The sequence below is a fragment of the Heptranchias perlo genome, chromosome 25 (assembly GCF_035084215.1).
Source record: "Heptranchias perlo isolate sHepPer1 chromosome 25, sHepPer1.hap1, whole genome shotgun sequence".
Classification (NCBI taxonomy): domain Eukaryota; kingdom Metazoa; phylum Chordata; class Chondrichthyes; order Hexanchiformes; family Hexanchidae; genus Heptranchias; species Heptranchias perlo.
In genome coordinates this window covers 36,322,089-36,340,996 of record NC_090349.1, presented here as the reverse complement: position 1 = coordinate 36,340,996, position 18,908 = coordinate 36,322,089, and the positions used below count along the sequence as shown (strand labels likewise).

At 40.3% G+C, this 18,908-nt stretch overlaps 1 protein-coding gene across 10 annotated transcripts in view; it reads right to left on the bottom strand.

The window, feature by feature from the left end:
* Positions 1 to 18,908, bottom strand: part of git2a (G protein-coupled receptor kinase interacting ArfGAP 2a) — an 84,548-nt gene that overhangs the window by 64,322 nt on the left and 1,318 nt on the right. For all 10 annotated transcript variants that reach the window (XM_068006019.1, XM_068006023.1, XM_068006022.1 and 7 more), the window contains exons 2-5: positions 7,809 to 7,942; positions 6,073 to 6,185; positions 4,140 to 4,245; positions 883 to 969 (exon numbers count right to left, since the gene is read on the bottom strand). In XM_068006019.1, the coding sequence (XP_067862120.1) occupies positions 883 to 969; positions 4,140 to 4,245; positions 6,073 to 6,185; positions 7,809 to 7,942 (440 nt within the window). The remainder of the gene's footprint in view (positions 1 to 882; positions 970 to 4,139; positions 4,246 to 6,072; positions 6,186 to 7,808; positions 7,943 to 18,908) is intronic.

The window sequence follows — 18,908 nt, the reverse complement described above, 5'->3', positions numbered from 1 at the left end:
TTATTTACCCTGAATAATGTTTTCTAAAAAGAAGTTCTATTTAAAGTAGTGATTTTTTTTAAAAATAGTGACGCACAGCCATTATACCAGTGCACAAACCGAAATTCATTCCGCACACTGCCAAAAAAAATTTAGAGGGAACCTTGGTGGCTTGCTGGGCTATTTCAAAGGACATGAAGGGTCAACCACGCAATGTGGGACTAGAATCACAGTTTAAAATGGGTGTAGAGGGTAGCAATTTCCCTTCCTTGGCAGACATTAGCGAACCAGCTGAGTTTTTAAATACAATCTGGCAGCATGCAGCTTTTTTTCTGGTGCCAGCCCACAAATGAGCAAATTTATTGAATTTCACAATTTTTATTGGTGGGATTTGAATTCACAGCCTCTGGATTGCTAGTACAGTACCATAACTATTACCATACCCTCAAAATACATGGCAGTTGACAAGAACACGATAGATTATCATTGTTTTTAAAAACAAGGTATTCTCTCCCTTTTCACTTCCCAAGCCAAAAGTGTTGACTAATGGCCTATTCCAAGACCCCTGGTAATGCCAGCTGCTGGGATGCATGGAAAAGGCCATGGGTACTCAAAAAACCATGGTCCTTAAAAGCCAAGCATCGTGTGAGAATATAGTCTTTCGCATGCATTTACATTTTTAAAAAATGTATGATTTTGCAAGAATACAGTGTGAACAGGAAAAGATTACTTTACAACATTTTGCACGGTCATTTGCTTAGATTATTTTTTCCAGTACTTTGCAGTTTGGCAATGCAGCCAACATCATATGCTAAGTTAACTAAGTTGAATAGAGAGAAGCAGTGGTAACATAAAAACTGCAGAGCAAACTCTGTACCAAAAATGGTTACATTGAAGACTTACAGGGTGGAAGAAATTTGCTTGGGCTCCTAACGATAGCAGCCGCAGGCAGGTCTCCAAGTTCCCCGTCCGCACACTTGAGTGCAATTGCTGAAATAACAAAAACAAAAGATACTCAAGCAGCAGGCAACACAGCTGGGAGTGCATGAACCACTTAATCTTTAAAAAGAGCCATACATGAAAAGGAAACTTTAAAAGAAATGCATTTTACAGCTAATTATTTGTTGGTTACTTCTGTAATTCAATCCCTGGAACTAAAAGGCTATCCTCAGTCTGCTTTATGAAGAGCTGTCTATTCAATGTAATTAAAAGGTACTTTAAATTATTTATAACCATTTTGCAGAAGACCATCTCCGATTTCTAGTTGCACACTTTATTGCAGAACATTTTTGATCCACTAAAGCTAGCTGCCAAACAGAAGTTATGGAACCCCCTCATTACAGGGCAGCTTGTCTCGAAAAGTAAGCAATTTTTTTTGATTCTTTAATACAACACTCGCACAAGTTTGGACATATAATGGTAGCGATGCTGACAGATGGCAGTTTTCTATAACGCCCTATGAAACCTTATACATGAAACTGCTTCAGTGCCTGTTACTATTACCTGTTTTTTTTAATTCCTTTTACATTGTAGGAGAAAGGAAACATTCATCTCTTGGTTATTTGAGAGACATTACTAACGCATAATGGCTGCTGCATTTCCTTACATTACAACAGGCAGTACACTTCAAAAGTAATTTGTGTGAAGCACACAAATTTGACAGAATTAAACTCCATTTTAAACACAGGTATATTATTTAAATACAGTACTGTATTCCAGTTTTGAAAACTTGAACAGCACACAAGGAAATTCTACACACTGAACAACCTGTAGCACAAAATTGGAGCTCAAACATTTACTTCCCTTTCACCCCTTGGTCCCATTAACATCATATTTTAACTAATAAAAATATACCCAGCTCTCCCAGTAGCTCAGTTCGTAAGGGTAACATGTAACTAAGCTACACAGAGCAGAAATGGCTCAGCTTTGATTCCTTGCCTAGGCTAAGTTTGCTCTTCTCAACCGAGGCAGCAATTAAGAATGCCCAGTCCACTGAGTTAAACGGGGGAAGAAAAATGTTAATTTCTTTTTTAAAAAAGTAAAAGATTTGGCCAGATCTGGATAAATGTCCTCTGTCAGAAAGTGTGCTTGCGCATAGATGTTGGGTTAAGACAGGATCAGACTCTGCAATTTCTTTGGTAATACTCAGTATTTAAGCTTACACATGAAAAATGAATACTTGGCGAAGGACCAGAGTGCATAGCACTGTTGGAACTATATCCCAGTATGAGGTGGTATTTTCAGGAGATAAGTGGTGAAAAAGGAGGGGAAAAAGGGTTTTTTAAAATTAAATCCTCTTGTGGTGATATGGTGACCTAGCATGCTGAAGCTCCAAAATATTGTGCCAGAAATGGATTGGAGAATTTTGACCATGAAACTGTGAAGTAAAGCACCAAGCATAGAAAATGTACTTCCACGTGGAGGGGAGTGGGATAGGAACCAAATCATCTTAGTTGCTCTCAAGCACTTTCTTGTAGCTGGCTATTGTGCATGATTGCCAGAGATCTAAAAGCAAGTGCCCAGGTCACTGTCACGACCGAAGTGTGGGGCACACTGAGACATCAGTAGAAAGTTATTTCACTCCCTCTCTGGCTCTCCACACAACCTCACTCCGCCTTGCCCCCTAAGCATATCATTTCCTGATCAGGGTTGTTAAGCAAGCAATCTAATATCAATCCCCATCCAATGCAACTGGTTATGGCGATTGTATTAGATTATCCTCTTCTTCTGTTCAGAAGTATCAATTTGGAGCACTGACTATTGTTCAAGAATTATGTACATGGGAATTCAGTCCTCAGCTTGTCTCTTTTCCCCAACCCCAGGGGAGGGGTGGGGGGATTCTTGCACCATTTTGGTACAAATTTGCCTTTGAAATAAATTAACTCCAAAATCATCCTATTTACAAATGAGAAAAATGTACTTATCCCTCAAGAAAGACAGAACCAGGATCTTCAAAGTTATAAATTATTTCTCTCTAATGCACTCTTAGTGGGTGGTGTGGCTTTGTATCAAAAATTCACATCTCAATAGCAACTCTATTCTCATGTAACATCTGCCTACTTGTCAGGACAAGTATACATGTAAGCACATTTGTTGATTTGATACATTACCAACAGCAGTTAGTAAGCTTCAAAGCAACACAATGACTACATTTAGAATGTGTATAGAAGCAGCCCAACAAACAAAAATCCAATTGCCCAGTCACCATAGTATTGGTGCAGAGTCTCCTGTACCTCATTTTCAAATATGTATATATTAATTCTCATTACACTTAATGGTGAAAATCTAGGGGACATACTTTCTGTTTAAATTCTCACTCAAGCTTGGTCTTAAAGTGATATGCAGTTCCTTACAAAATATCTAATTTACCTCAATGAGACCCACATCATAATTTATGGGGTGGATTGCTCGTGTCTCAAAGCAACTCCATTCATTGTGACAAGGACTGGCTCTTTGGATCAGCCTAGGTGCTGAACTGGAACTACACAACCACAAAAAAAACATACAATCAGGCAGTACTGCTGCACACACATTTGGGTAAAGGAATTGCCCAGGATGTGCAGTTCCTAGATTATCAGAAGTGCTGGTTCCTCATTGCCACTATAGGACCCTGGCAATCCTTGCCTGTAACTGAGGTCACCAAAGCAGTCAGGAGGTGGAATCAGCAAATTCAATGATAAATAATATGCCACTTCTTAGAAATTATCATTTTCTAAATATCAGACCAGCAGAGGAAGAGATATTTTGAACAGAGCTACTGCCCCTAAATTAACTTCTCATCACTGATCTCTGTGATCTTATTTACCATACCAAGCATCCTAACCGATCAGAGATTTAACTATTAAAAAGCCATCCCCCTCCACATAAGTCATAATCATTTAAGCATTTGACAAAGTCAGTGAAAAATAGTGCAAATTCCCTTTCACCTGGGTAACAGCAACTTTCCCAAACAGGATGGAAGCGTGCATTCATACTAACTAAACTGAGATTCTTAATGCAAGATGCTCTCTGGCACAACAGCTAAACAAACACACCACTACACAGCAACTTTAAACTCAGCTACACACTCTGGAAGAGCTGAGACAACATTTTGCATCCTTTCTTCCAAGGAAATGAATTAAAGTTTTCTTTTAACTAATGTTTTCTGTTAAGATGCTTACTTTGCTCAGGTCTTTGGCTGCAACACTGTCATCCTCACGACACGGCAAGCGATGGACGAAAGCCAACATCGAATATTTGGCTCTAATAAATTCTGCTTTATTAGGGCTGAATGATAAAAAAAATGAACGGTTTGTTTGACAAGGCAGGCATGTTTTTAAAACTCTACAGTGTATTTACACATTTGGAACCCCAAACAAAGTAGTTGATTTGCAGGGAGAAAACAGCCTTATGAGGAATTTATTTTTATCATAGTGAGGGATGTCAGCACTGGGGAATGGAACACTTTCCTATTTCAGGCAACCCAAGATACATACAGAAAAAAGTTAGATGTTAGAATAATGCTCCCTCTACTCTGCCTTAATTGTCTCTGCTCTGTCCCAGCAATGTGCCTCAGGTGCAACTTCTGAACAGCACACATGACTGTACCAGTGTGACATTTTCCCTTTGCCCACACCAGCCATTCTGTGGCACTGGAGTGAATATAATGCTCACAAGTGCTGAACTGGCAGCAGTTTTGTGCTGTGGGCTAATGCCCTCCAGAAACTGGATTGAGACAGTCCAAACTCACTTCACTGTGTTCACACAAGCACTTTGGGTCATTTCAACAATGTGACAAGATGCTATATAAATGCATATATTTCTTTCATTCATATGGGACCTTTACAGCCAACAGACAGAGACGACTTGCAAACCATAAAATTGGGCTGGAACAGATGCCAGCTTCCATAGTTGAAAGACCAGTGTCTAACCCAGTTTCTCAGATTTTTGTTTTATAAAAGTGAAGATACAGGCTAAGAGCTACATAACATTCTGCAAACATTCCGAACCTGGGCCCAAGTATACAGGTTTGTTCACCAATATTGTTGCAGAACTAGGTTTCTGCCACCAGAGGTTTTGAAAAGCAAGTTCTGAACTGTGAACAGCTCATTCCACTAAATGAGTAATGCAGCATTACTCGCTTTCTGCAAGTTTGGTTTTCACGAGCCTGTATGTGCCACTCTGTAATTAGGATCCATTTATTTTTCATGAAGAAAATTCCTTCTATTAAGTTATTTTCTCCTATCCACTTTCCTGTCTCACTTTTCTCTTTGGGCTACAAAGATACATACTGTGATGCCACATATAAAGTTGACATCATGTTCCCATTAATTTTCATACATCTCAAGTTACTGGTTAAGGATTTAATGAGGTAATAGAACCAAGAACTGCCTTTTCTAAATGGTCAGGGAAGGTAGTGGCGGGGGAAAGAGATGTACATACAAGGTATATATATATCTTAGGTAATGGGATGTTTAACCCCTGCAAATTGTTAATATTCAGACAACAAAAAATGTAATTTCTATTACACCAGGAAAATTCTGATTGTAAGGGAGATAGAATGAGCCTCAGCTTTAACTGAGTTTTTACCTCAAAGTATAAACAGTTATAATCAAGTGTCAATCAGAAAGTCCCCTCTATTGCAATACTGACTGGCACCACAAAGAAACCATAAGAATAATTATGGGACATTGAAATGTTAGATTAATATCAAGAGGAAATGAGACTTATAACTTGGGGTGGTCTAAGACAAGCTGTCTGCTGCATCTGACTGTTACCAATTTATACTTGTCTGATATAGTAACAAATAAACTGAGACTGGAAACATTTTTCATTCTTCAGCTCTGAGGATGCAGGGCTCAAAGTCAAGACTGCAGAACCACAAGCCAACAAGAGTCATAGCAAAAAAAATGGTGCTGTATCTGGTGCCTTACACATGCAGAAATTTGTTGGAGGGAACTTGTAAAAGCATGCACAAAAAGCTATCATGCATTTACTGGTTCTTTGGACCGATCGCACCTGAACTACTAAATCTACTCGTCATGGTCAAGCCAGCGAATGTTCATTTGAACCGTGTATGAAATATACGCACTAAGCAGTATCAGATATACTCACTGTACTTTGTCTTGAGGGCTGGCCTTGCGCTTTCCACTCATTACAGACGTAGGATCCAGCAAGGAGTGCTCCCAGATTGAATTAGCTCCATTGCTAACAAGGGTTTGCACCATCTGAAATCAAAAATATTTTTAAAAGACTGGGCTGGAATACAATATTCACATTTTGCTATTAATACTTTTACAAATTGTGTGGCTTCTGCCCTGGACATTTTCTTCTCTTCTGGAGACTCAAAACTTTATTCAGTTGGATTGTTTAAAGAAAACAGTTGATAAACAGGACTTAAAATATCTAAAGTTGGATTGAAGTGTTGAGATATGGAATATGCACTAGCACATCAGATATCTTAACAACTGGAAGATCCCACAATTAGACTTACAGAAATGACTGTCTTTAGTGAAAGAGCCTTGTAATACACAATAACAGTGCAAATGTAAGTTAAGAGTAATAATCTTGTTCGAGTACCACCACAATTGTGTTGAAATACAATCTGAAGTTAATGCTAATCTGCTGGGTTAAGGCGCCATGGATTTTTACAAGGCATAATTAAAGTGATCCAGCAGACCGATGACCTCAGAACCCTCACGATTGCTGAAAATTGCTCATACATGGAGTAAAAATGTTACTACTAGTCATCCTCAGATGGAGCAGGAGCAGCTCTGAATTGCAAAAGGCATATCAGTAAGGAATTTCCATTTTTAGCATTCCATAAAGCATCCACTGATCCTAGCACACTAAAGACTAGGAAAGTATTAGAAAAACATAACAGCTACTGCCACTCTGTAATTAGGATCCATTTATTTTTCATGAAGAAAATTCCTTCTATTAAGTTATTTTCTCCTATTCACTTTCCTGTCTCGCTTTTTCTTTGGGCTACAAAGATACATACTGTGATGCCACATATAAAGTTTACATCATGTTCCCATTAATTTTCATACATCTCAAGTTACTAGTTAAGGATTTAATGAGGTAATAGAACCAAGAACTGCCTTTTCTAAATGGTCAGGCGGACAAAATTCAAACGGGTCAAAAAAGGAAATATAAACACAAATAGAACGGAGTAATCTGGGATTGCCAGGCCTTTGAAACCACGTGACTCTAGTGAAGCAGGTCGGACCTCTGCCACATGTCATGTCAACCCTCCCCTCCCCTCCACCCTAGGTGAGCAATCAGTCTCCCGACTCCTGCTAGTGGTGCTGCTATCAGCCATTAGGAGTACATGAGAATGATCTCAAGTAACCTGCCCTCCAATTTTCCCACCCTCGTTGGGCAGTGGTTGTTGTTTCTCTCACAATAAATAGAGTGAGATCAGATATTTAGCAAATAGAGGATTATGGCCATGGACCCACACCTTACCATTATTTAAGTTGTTAGGGCTCCCAGGTACTATGCCAAGGGGCTGTACTTGAAAAATATTCCATCGAGCCTGTCCCACACAGTCAAGTTGCAACTAAGCATCATGACTCCAATGCTCTCCACCCATTAGCAGCCATGTAATCTCCTGAGAGACGCAACTTAAAAAAAAACTAAGCCAACTCTGGGAAATTCTTCCCTGACCCCCAAAGGCGATCACAAGGAGTTCCAGGGACCACAAGGCACATCATCCAACATTCCACCTATCTTTTGTACACAGTGATATCAGCCTTAGCCAGGAACTCGTCCAGCTCCATTTTGAATCCTTGTAAAAAACCTGCACTCATTAAGAGGCCATGATTACAAAACAAAGTCGTCCTTACCTGTAACAGTGTGGGAGGCCAGGGTGTGTGCGTCAGGTGCCGTACCTGAGAAATGTGCCGGCCCAGACTACGATGCACACTACAACAGTCATCACAGGTCAGAACACCCCTGTTTATTGATGCCCAGCGAGGATCTGGAACAGAAATAATTTATATCTTTAAAAAATGCAACACTAAATTCTAAATGGTCTGTCCATGCTCCAAAACAGCAAAAGGATCCAAAGCCTTCATAAATGAGCAAGTTTTCCATGTCAGCCAAAACCGCTGGTAGTACCGACCTGAAGTCTTGATTCTGAAAGACTACACCTAGCTTGAAAATAACAGAAAACCAAATATAACCTTTATTTCTGTGTTCGTAAACAGAGATATATTACTTATATCCAAGTAGGTCGATAGTGACTAAAAAGATTACATATTTGATAATTCCAGTTCTTAAAAGCTTTAACATAAGTTAGCTTTTTTTGGAATGGGATGACAGGAGGGCAGTCATAAAATATATTTTCCTGCTGATGTGATGAGACTATTAGTGGTATACTAGGGAAAGGGTTCAAACTGTCCATTTGTTGGTTACCATAAGCTTGCTTTGCTTTTTTTAAAAAAAAGGTTTGGCTACATTGCTTCACAATTCCAGGCAAAATTCTAATAATGGTCCATAGCATCAAAACTTGTATATCTTATTAATAACATGGAGGGGGCAGGGAAATCTATCTAAAACAAATAATTTTTTTCCAAATTGCATTGATTTTCCCATTATCTATGACATTTCTGCTCAACACTGTCCCCACCAAACACGTGTCATTACAATATTTTTTTAAAAACAGTATGGCACCTCAGAGAGGCAGTGTATGCAAAACATCACTGGCAATGAGGGTTAGGTAGGAGCAAACACGGGTGACATTGTGAAGGTAGAAGTGAGTTCGATGTGGTCAAGCCAAAATTTATGATAAATGACTCAATAAAACCTCAAAAACAAACCCACAATTCCAAGACTAAAAAACAAGCAGGGTATATTTGAGTCCAAACCATGTCGTTCTTAGTTTAAAATTTTTTTTAAATAAAAGATCTGCAGATTTTGACACTGCTGAACAAAGTGGCAAGTATTCTCCAAATAAAAATCAAGTGCCGTAAATAGGTCCCACCTTTTTTTGACACGCTAACCAGCGTAAGAAGTGGGTGGGGAAAAGCATCCCCGATTTTAATTGTTCCATCACTGGCAGCCATGCTTTCAGTTGCTTAGGCCCTAAGCTCTGGAATTCCCTCCCCCTTTAAGACGCTCCTTAAAACCTATCTCACCTGTCCTAATATCTCATGTGCTACGTGTCAAATTTTGTTTAACAATCGCTCATGAAGCACCTTGGGACGTTTTACTACATTAAAAAGGTGCTATATAAATACAAGTTGTTGTTGTCGCCCAAAATTATTCTTATTATTATAGGTGCAAAAAAATTGACGATTCCTTGGTGTTGACTTTTATTCTGAAAGTCTGTCTTCAATAATGAGTTGGTTAAACAAACACAATAGGTGAAACAGGAACTACTGCATCCCGAGGAAACAGTTCTTTATATTATAGAATAAAAGCAAATACTGTTAATTTAACTGAACAATTCAAGGTTTACAGTTGTCTTTTGGTTAAAATTTTTTATTTGAATATAATTACATTTTAGGGAGCTGAACTCTAGAATCCAGACATCTAAAGTTTTTTGTGCTGCATTTATCAGCAGCTATCAGTTCCAGCTAGGCGATTCCTTATTTATACTGCCTAAATCCAAGTGCAATTCTCTTGCCCAAGACAGGACTCATCATATGCAAGTTTACACATTTGTGTAGCACACCCTTTATACTGAAGTCAAAATGTAAACTCTAGAAGGGGTGTCTGCACTTTCTAAACATTTAAAACTCAGGTGAGTATGAAAAGTGCTCCATAAGGGCCAAGGAATTCCTTGAGCACTTTGGCACTGCAGTTATTCTTCATGTGATGTTAATCCCAAGCAGCATGAGACTACCTTCTGCCAGGGGGGGAATGACACGTTACACTACTTCTCTCTGTAGTTGTAATATAACTTTAGCATTGCTGCAAGCTGGAAACTATTTCACAACACTATGGTTGCAGGATAAAAGCAGCTGTAAATATAAAATTATGTCTTTTATGCCTTTGAGAAGCAACAAACATCAAATATCAAAAAGGAGCACATTCATAAAAGAAGTGACATCTAGTTATTCATCTAAAGAAAAAAAAGTTCTAGATTTGTCTAATATGGCACAGCATGGCCTGGCCAATTCTACAACGATCCTAGGTAGTAAATTTTAACTGAAGAGGAATGGGAAAATAGAGGAAAACAATTAATAACCCAACCAAAATCTAATTGATTATGTCTGATCAGCTAACTAGGCCATTACTGCCATTCTAAGCACTGACTAAGCCTCACCTCTTTCCTGTGTGCTCTCAGATTCATCCCTTCTAACCCTCCAGGCTATAATCAAGTTTTTAAATCATTTGCAAATGTAAGTTGTAGTAAGACTCTCCTAGGAGCTTGTACTACTAGGAGGCCTAAATTAAATAAATTTTGTAATCAAGTGCACAATCACCCTAAATAGATGGAACCAGATTGAGGACACTATCTATATCATTAAAACTCATGCCTAGCACATCAGTCACATCTCAAAAGTGATATATTTGAAAGTGTTACACAAGGAATGTGTCACACAGGTAGGGAACTTACCAATGAACAAATATCAGCAAGTGTAAAAATCTAGAATCAGCCATCAGCAAATAGCTACCAATAAAAAAAGCTAGCAAGGAGATGGGGAAACCAATGAAATCGTTCAAATTGTTTTTTGTTTCAGCTTTCCAAACATACTTTCAGTTGTAAACTGACAGGAAACAGAGAGTCGGAATAAATGGGTCTTTTTCGGGGTGGCAGGCAGTGACTAGTGGAGTTCCACATGGATCAGAGCTTGGGCCCCAGCTATTCACAATATATATCAATGATTTGGATGAGGGAACCAAATGTAATATTTCCAAGTTTGTTGACGACACAACACTAGGTGGGATCGTGAATTGTGAGGAGGATGCAAAGAGGCTTCAAGGCGATTTAGACAAGTTGAGTGAGTGGGCAAATACATGGCAGATGCAGAATAATGTGGATAAATGTGAAATTATCCACTTCAGAAGGAAAAACAGAAAGACAGAGTATTATTTAAATAGTGATAGATTGGGGAATGTTGATGTACAAAAGGACCTGGGTGTCCTTGTACACCAGTCACTGAAAGCAAACATGCAAGTGCAGCAAGCAGTTAGAAAGGCAAATGGTATACTGGCCTTCATTGCAAGAGGATGAGAGTATAGGAGCAAGAATGTCTTACTGCAGTTATACAGGGCCTTGGTGAGACCACACCTGGAGTATTGTGTGCAGTTTTGGTCTCCTTACCTAAGAAAGGATATACTTGCCATGGAAGGAGTGCAGCGAAGGTTCACCAGACTGATTCCTGGGATGGCAGGACTGTCGTATGAGGAGAGATTGGGTCAACTCAGCTTGTATTCACTCGAGTTAGAAGAATGAGAAGGGATCTCATTGAAACATATAAAATTCTGACAGGGCTAGAAAGACTGGATGCAGGGAGGATGTTTCCCCTGGCTGGGGGATCCAGAACGAAGGGTCACAGTCTCCCCTATCACAGGATATGGGGTAGGACATTTAGGACTGAGATGAGGAGAAATTTCTTCAGAGGGTGGTGAACCTGTGGAATTCTCTACCTCAGAAGACTGTGGAGGCCAAGTCACTGAATATATTTAAGAAGGAGCTAGATAGATTGCTAGACACAAAAGGCATCAAGGAGTATGGGGAGAGAGCGGGAATATGGTATTGAGATAGAGGATCAGCCATGATCATATTGAATGGCCTACTCCTGCTCCTATTTTCTATGTTTGCTATGTAATATTTTTCTTTCAGGGTCCAAAGCACACAGTAAAGGAAGGAAAAAAAAAAGAACTTGCATTTATATAGCACCTTTTACAGCCAATTAATTACTTTTGAAATGTAGTCACTGTAATGTAGGCAAGTACTGACAGCATTAAAACTCAGTGAAGCCATTATTAGGACAGGTGAATATTTTGCAGATAGCTGTGAATTGTTTTTCTACATAAGAGAACACATCAGTGAAGCATGAAGTCAGGAAAAAAAACAAACGAACTAACCATAAGCAGGGGTTTGTAATACAATCCTATAGTGTAATCATGCTGTGTCCTACAGAACCAACACTCCTGTTTTCACCACCCTCATCCACAGCCTCAGGAAAACCTCTGCTCCCAGATAACAAACTCTGTTCCACCCCTGCTTCAACTTAGGCCTCAACCCACTCCTTCCCTGCTGGAGTTTCTACTTTGCGTAACTGCGCTACTCCCTAGCCTTGTGTTGCTGACTAATCTGCTCCCCTCCCCTCCCTGTGCCCCATTACGCAACCCGGGTTTCAGAATATCTAGTGGCAATAACATAAGAGATCTAAAATAAGTTTCAGAATGCATTTATTTTATTCTTCCCTTTCTCTGGTCATTCTAGCCCATTCCCCAGGCCTAGGGCAAGAATATAGGCACTGGAACCTGTCCCATGTCTGTGGCAAAGGAGCTCTACAACTGGCTAGCAGCACTGGAGTGGAAGTGACCCCACCAGCAATTCTTCCTCTAATTTTCCTTCCATCAATCTGCAAACTGGCAGATTTAAGGTAAGCAGATTAAAAAGCTCAATGCAGATTGTTCATCTCTAAAGACTCTGGCACGTTTGTGCATGTGCACAAAGTGTGCGCCCACTCTCAAAAACCAGCCTCCAAGAGACCTTAATTTGGAGCGGCAGTACCAACTAAGATAAACGGGGAGAATGGCACATGTATGCCAGGGGTCTCCGTTTCAGTGCCACTCTCCCGCAATCCCAATTTATTTATGTATAATAAAAAATTTCTGTGCCTGTTACCTTAAATCCCAGTTTTATGATTGGTTCAACAACTTACACTTATATAACACTTTAATATAACAATGACCCAACACACTTCGCAGCTAGAGGCCAGATCTGAGCAGGGATTGGAGGGAAATTAAGACAAGTGGCCAAAGAGTTAGGTTTTAAAGAGACTACTGCAGCACGGAAGAGGGATTTAGGGAGAGGTTTCCAGAATGTGAGGGCAAGACGACTGAAGGTAGAGAAGGTGGGGGTTGGTGGAATACACGGTACTCCAGAGTTGGAAGAGCAGAGGATGCAAGCAGGGATATAGAGAGATAGGAGGTTGCTGAGGGTGGAAAATGCTGTGGAGGGATTTCTGGACAAGGATTTTGAAGTTGATAAGCTGAGGGATGGGGAGCAAATGAAGGTCAATGGGTAAACAGGGCTTTATACAGGATAAAAAGAAAAAAAGAATTGGATTTATATAGCGCCTTTCACAACCTCAGGATTCCACAAAGCGTTTTACAACCAATGAGGTACTTTTGAAGTGTAGTCACTGTTATAATGTAGGAAACTGAATAAGAAGTGAGGGGTGGAGCTCTGAGTGAGGTGGAGTTTATGTCAGGTCTGCGGGCCAGTGAGGGCATTAAAAAAGCAGAATCTAGAAATGAAGACGACAAATGAGGGTTTCACAACCAGTGGGAGTGAAGTGAGGATGGAGATGGGCATTTTTTTCCCCGAGGAAGTCGATGGTCTTGGTGATAGGACCAGGTGTGAGATTTGAAGCTCCGCTCAGGTTTAAGCAAGATACTGAGTTTTCACGCTGCCAGATTGAACTGAAGTGGGCATCCAGGAAGAGGGATGCAATTGGGGGCTAAGATATTGAGTTTCTGGCAGGAGCTGAAGATGACTTTGGTTTTGCCAATATTGAGCTGTAAAAATTTCTGGCTCATTAACGACTTAATGTTGAACAGCACAGCAACAGTCATGGAAGTTGGGTGTCATCAGCATACATGTGAAGGCTGGCCACATGCTCAGTTATTTGCATGTGAAAAACAACCACACACATAATGGAGGGAGCAAAATCTCCTCCTGCTTCTGTTAGGTTCAGTGTTTCTACTATGAAACAGGAGACAGTTGTTTATCCTATTATAATAATGATTCGTTCAGTGTTTCTACTGTGAAAAATAACTGTTTAGTAGGAACAAAATTTTCAACGAGAGTCTAACCACCTCCCCTTGACATTCAACGGCATTACCATCACCGAATCCCCCACCATCAACATCCTGGGGGTCACCATTGACCAGAAACTTAACTGGACCAGCCACATAAATACCATGGCTACAAGAGCAAGTCAGAGGCTGGGTATTCTGCGGTGAGTGACTCACCTCCTGACTCCCCAAAGCCTTTCCACCATCTACAAGGCACAAGTCAGGAGTGTGATGGAATACTCTCCACTTGCCTGGATGAGTGCAGCTCCAACAACACTCAAGAAGCTCGACACCATCCAGGACAAAGCAGCCCGCTTGACTGGCACCCCATCCACCACCCTAAACATTCACTCCCTTCACCACTGGTGCACAGTGGCTGCAGTGTGTACCATCCACAGGATGCACTGCAGCAATTCGCCAAGGCTTCTTCGACAGCACCTCCCAAACCCGCGACCTCTACCACCTAGAAGGACAAGAGCAGCAGGCACATGGGAACAACACCACCTGCACGTTCCCCTCCAAGTCACACACCATCCCGACTTGGAAATATATCGCCGTTTCTTCGTCGTCGCTGGGTCGAAATCCTGGAACTCCCGAACGGCACTGTGGGAGAACCTTCGCCACACGGACTGCAGCGGTTCAAGAAGGCGGCTCACCACCACCTTCTCAAGGGCAATTAGGGATGGGCAATAAATGCCGGCCTCGCCAGCGACGCCCACATCCCATGAACGAATAAAAAAAAACTCCCTTTCAACCATCATGACAAGTTCCTGCTTCAATCTGCAGTCAACCCAGCAGATATACAAAAAGTAAACATTGGAACATACCTCCATAACCTTTCAGCACCAGCACTGCCTCAGCTCTATCCTGACACGCACTTCCATCCTCAATCTTCGCTGCCTTTCTCCCCCTAGGCTGACAGTTCAGTAAAGTACTAAAAGAGTGCTGAATTGTCTGTCAGAGGTCCTATCTTTCAATGAGGCATTAAACTGAGGTGCTCTCTTTCAGATCAGATATTAAACTAAGACCCTGACTACTGAAAGACGAGCAGGAGGCTGTTCCAGTTACATGGCCAGCATTCATCCCCTAACCACCACTAAAACAGATTAACTAGTCACTTTTTTTTCCCCGTTTGTGGGACCTTGCTGTGTGGAAGATGGGTACTACATTTCCCTACAAAATAAAATAAAAATGCTTACACTTCAAAAGGAATTAATTGCTTTTAAATGCTTTGGGATACCAGGAGGATGTGAAAAGTATATAAATGCCAGTTCTTTCTTTTTATGGGCCTCCTTCCTTTTGCCTACCAGAAACCCCAAGTCCTCTCTCGCTCCAACTTTCCACTGCAGGGCCTTGCCTCCTCAGCCTGTGAGCAACTCTGCAAGATCTACAGTGAATCCAAGAAATGAAATTGAAGAAAAATAACCAAAGGAGAGGGATACAGAGATGCAATAGGTTAAGGAGAAGCAATACATCTCCCACAATCTGCTATATCCAAAATAGCAATCCTTCAAACTCTATGTGGCGTTCAATGCAGTCTGCTTAAAATCTTGCACTGCCCTATAAGTAGATTAGCATTCATCTAAATGATTTATAATATGCATTTGGTGATTTGGAATAAAGTCAAAAGTTGGTAACCTCACTCCCATTGAAGACTATATGTTGATATCATTCTTTATAAACACACAGGACTACTGTTGATTCTGAAAAGCAATCCATTTGCAAAATAATCAACTTTCTTCAGTCTAGTTTAGCCTTGAGCACAGATTGTAGTTACAAAAATGAAAAATAAATTATTCTTCCTACAACTCAACTCATTAAGTAAGTAGCTGAAGAACACTGACCAGAAAGGTCCCAGGTTCGATCGCTGGTCATGCTGAGTTAGGTGATGTCAACCAGGGTGGCAGTTGTGCTACAATTCGGTGCCCTCAATTAGGGATTCAATCACTCCTCCCAGAAGTGCACATGGATTTTGGGCAAGGACAGGATGTGGTGCAGCAATAATGCCTGCACGGTTGTGTAGCCTGCAGATGCTCACAGGTAAAGAACGGCCACTTGAATGAGGTACTGGAACACCAGTGTACTCAGAACTGTGCCCCAGCAAGGAATCGATGCTTTCAGGTCAGGAGGGGATAAAATACTTAGTTGTTAGGGAGAGAAGAAAGTAAAGGAGACCAATTTTCTTCACGCATAATCAAATACATCAATTGATTGGATGGATTTTTAAAAAAAACTTGTAAGTCTCTTCAGCTTATAGGTCAGTGCCGGATTTGCAATGAAGCAGAATTCCAGATCCCCAAGTCAGGGCCTGAAATATGTCGTAAACAGTATATGTTGTGCAATGTCTTGAAGACGCGACATAAAATTATTTTCTATTTTGCAAGCTTACCATCTCCATCCTGCCGGATAAGTCTCTATCTCCAGCCATGTGGGTGGTTTACAGTCCAACTTTGTATTAGTAGTACTAAGGGTGGGAGGGGGAATTAAAAAATAGCTTTTAGCCCTAGAGTCAGTAAAAATATTAAGTCTATTTTTAATAAACTCTCTCTCATGGGATTCAGTGATAAGTTAGACAGGTGCCTATATGAATGCATTTCTGCCTACAGAGAATCTTGGTTACAAGACAACAACTCGACAAACAAATAGAGCCTTGGCGCAAAAAGTGATGCAGCAAATACTCAGTCATGATCATAAAAAGCTATCTTTAGACACCTTTCTAAACTTCTCTAGACAGAACACAGTGACAGTGATCATAATGACCAGAATGTCGTAAGAGGATTACATCATCCTGTAACTTCTGGGCCAATTGGCTCCCCTGACTGATAAAAATCAACAAGTGGCTTTTTGCTGTACTTTCAGCAGCACACGAGCCCCACAGAAGTTAAACTCTAATTTTATCTAAAGCCTCATCAACAGCTGCAAGCTAGTACTTGTTATGAACCTACACCCTTTTTGAAGTGAATTTACTGGTGTAAACTGTTTAGTTTCTTTTCTTTCAATTCAAAGTAGTGTAAAAAGGACACCAGGTACATTGCAAATGTGTATATCATGACATATGCAAAAACTAAGCGTAGTTTGTACATGGGGCGTTTACACAGCCTATTGTACCTAACAGAAAAACAAAACTGCTTTGCCTTTATCTAAAACATTAGCCTGCTCTCAAACATCAACTCCTTAGCTATGGTGGGTAGAAAATACTTTTAAAGGCTGCTCGATGAGCAGGATTCTTTTTTCAGCACTATGCTAACTGACAGGGCAACCAGTTGCTATTTCCTCCCTCAGCTTTTGTTGCTACCATAGCCAGCCACTAAGAGGTTTGCAAGAGCGGCCTTGATGGCACTGGTGTTGTCACTGGGTTTATTTAGCACATTAGTACTGCACCAATATGCTATGGAGGCTGTTTGGGGGGTGGGGGGGGCGGAGGTGTAAGGGAAAGAAACGCACTTAAACCAATAGTTTCTAATGTAGCACAACACCACTTTTTGTAGTGTACTCTTAATTCATGACCTCAAATTACTCACCACCACCACTTGTGACAGACCTGTTACTACCTCCCTACTGCTGTGGAGCTCAAATAGCTCTCTCCATACCTGACCAACATTTTGAAAGACACAGTTGATAACTATTGCTGATGTTCTTTCATAATTCAAGAGGATATGGTGCGGAAAGGTCACATGGTCATAATTGCTTGTTGAAATCCTAGTGAAACAATGGGGTAACACTCCCAAAACTTTCCTTCCGTCAAGGACAGAACTTGGCTTCTGCCTTCTTGCAGCTGCAATTAATAACTTACTGTGTTGATGAATGATTAGAGCAAACTCGCATTCAACCAAAGCAGCTCCATCATGGTGTTGTGAGTAGGATTATTTTTGAACTTATAAATAGTTTTTAAACAGTTTGTAAACAGTTAATTTTTTTTTAAATCAGAGGAAAATTGAAGAAAAATACAAAGTATCTTAAACATAGGCAATACACCAATTAATAGGTAGGAAAGAAACAATAGTCACAAAAGATTATATGCAGAAAGACACTGGAAAAGGACAAAATGACTAACAGTAGATGTTGGGATAAATGCACTGATTTTGCAAGGAAGAGAGTTGTGTACGTTTTCAAATGAAATCTGAGAGAAAAAAAATCACCCATGGCCCTTTGGTGAGTGGAATTTTCAGCCCTGTTGAGAATGTGACTTAGTCACTTTAAAGCACAGAAATACTGCAAAGAATACCAGACCTATATACTAGTCAGCATACAAGCCATCTTTGAAGTATTGCCCTTTGTTCAGTGTGCAAATACTTCTGCCTTGTAATCAGGGGACTCACATCATGCTGGAGAAAAACCTATCGTGAATCCCCAAGAATTTTCTTTAACAAACAAATAAGACAACTGAGCATATGTCTGTCTAATAGTTTCACATACTACAAAGGCAAATAAAAAATATTTGATTATTCTCTAGTGATTGCCCTCTCCCAACAGCAGCACTGCAAACTGAACGTTGTAAACCTTTTAGGCTCCCCAACAGCAGTTTTGTTGTATTCCTCTTCCAATCACATGACGGCTAACCCACAATCGCCAGTCTTAAAAATAACTTAATAGTTTAGATATCAAAATGGCAACATCACACCACTGAAGAGAGTCGCATTCAATTATTACAACACAAATCAAAGTACACAACTCCCAACCTTGGTGCATTACCAAGAGTCAGATTACAAACTCACAAATGTAAAACCAGTGTAGTTTCCTCTGCAACACAAAGAAATAGTTTCTACTTATTAAGTACAATAAAGGAACCTCATACAAGACACAACCCACACTGTGATGAAGGATCAAAATATTAACCCATCTTTCTCCTTCCGATGCTAACTAATCTGCTATGCATGTCTGGCATTTTTATTTCATATTTTCAGCACTTGTAGTGTTTCTTTTTATCATGAGATTTGACATGGCTGATATTATAGCAGAGG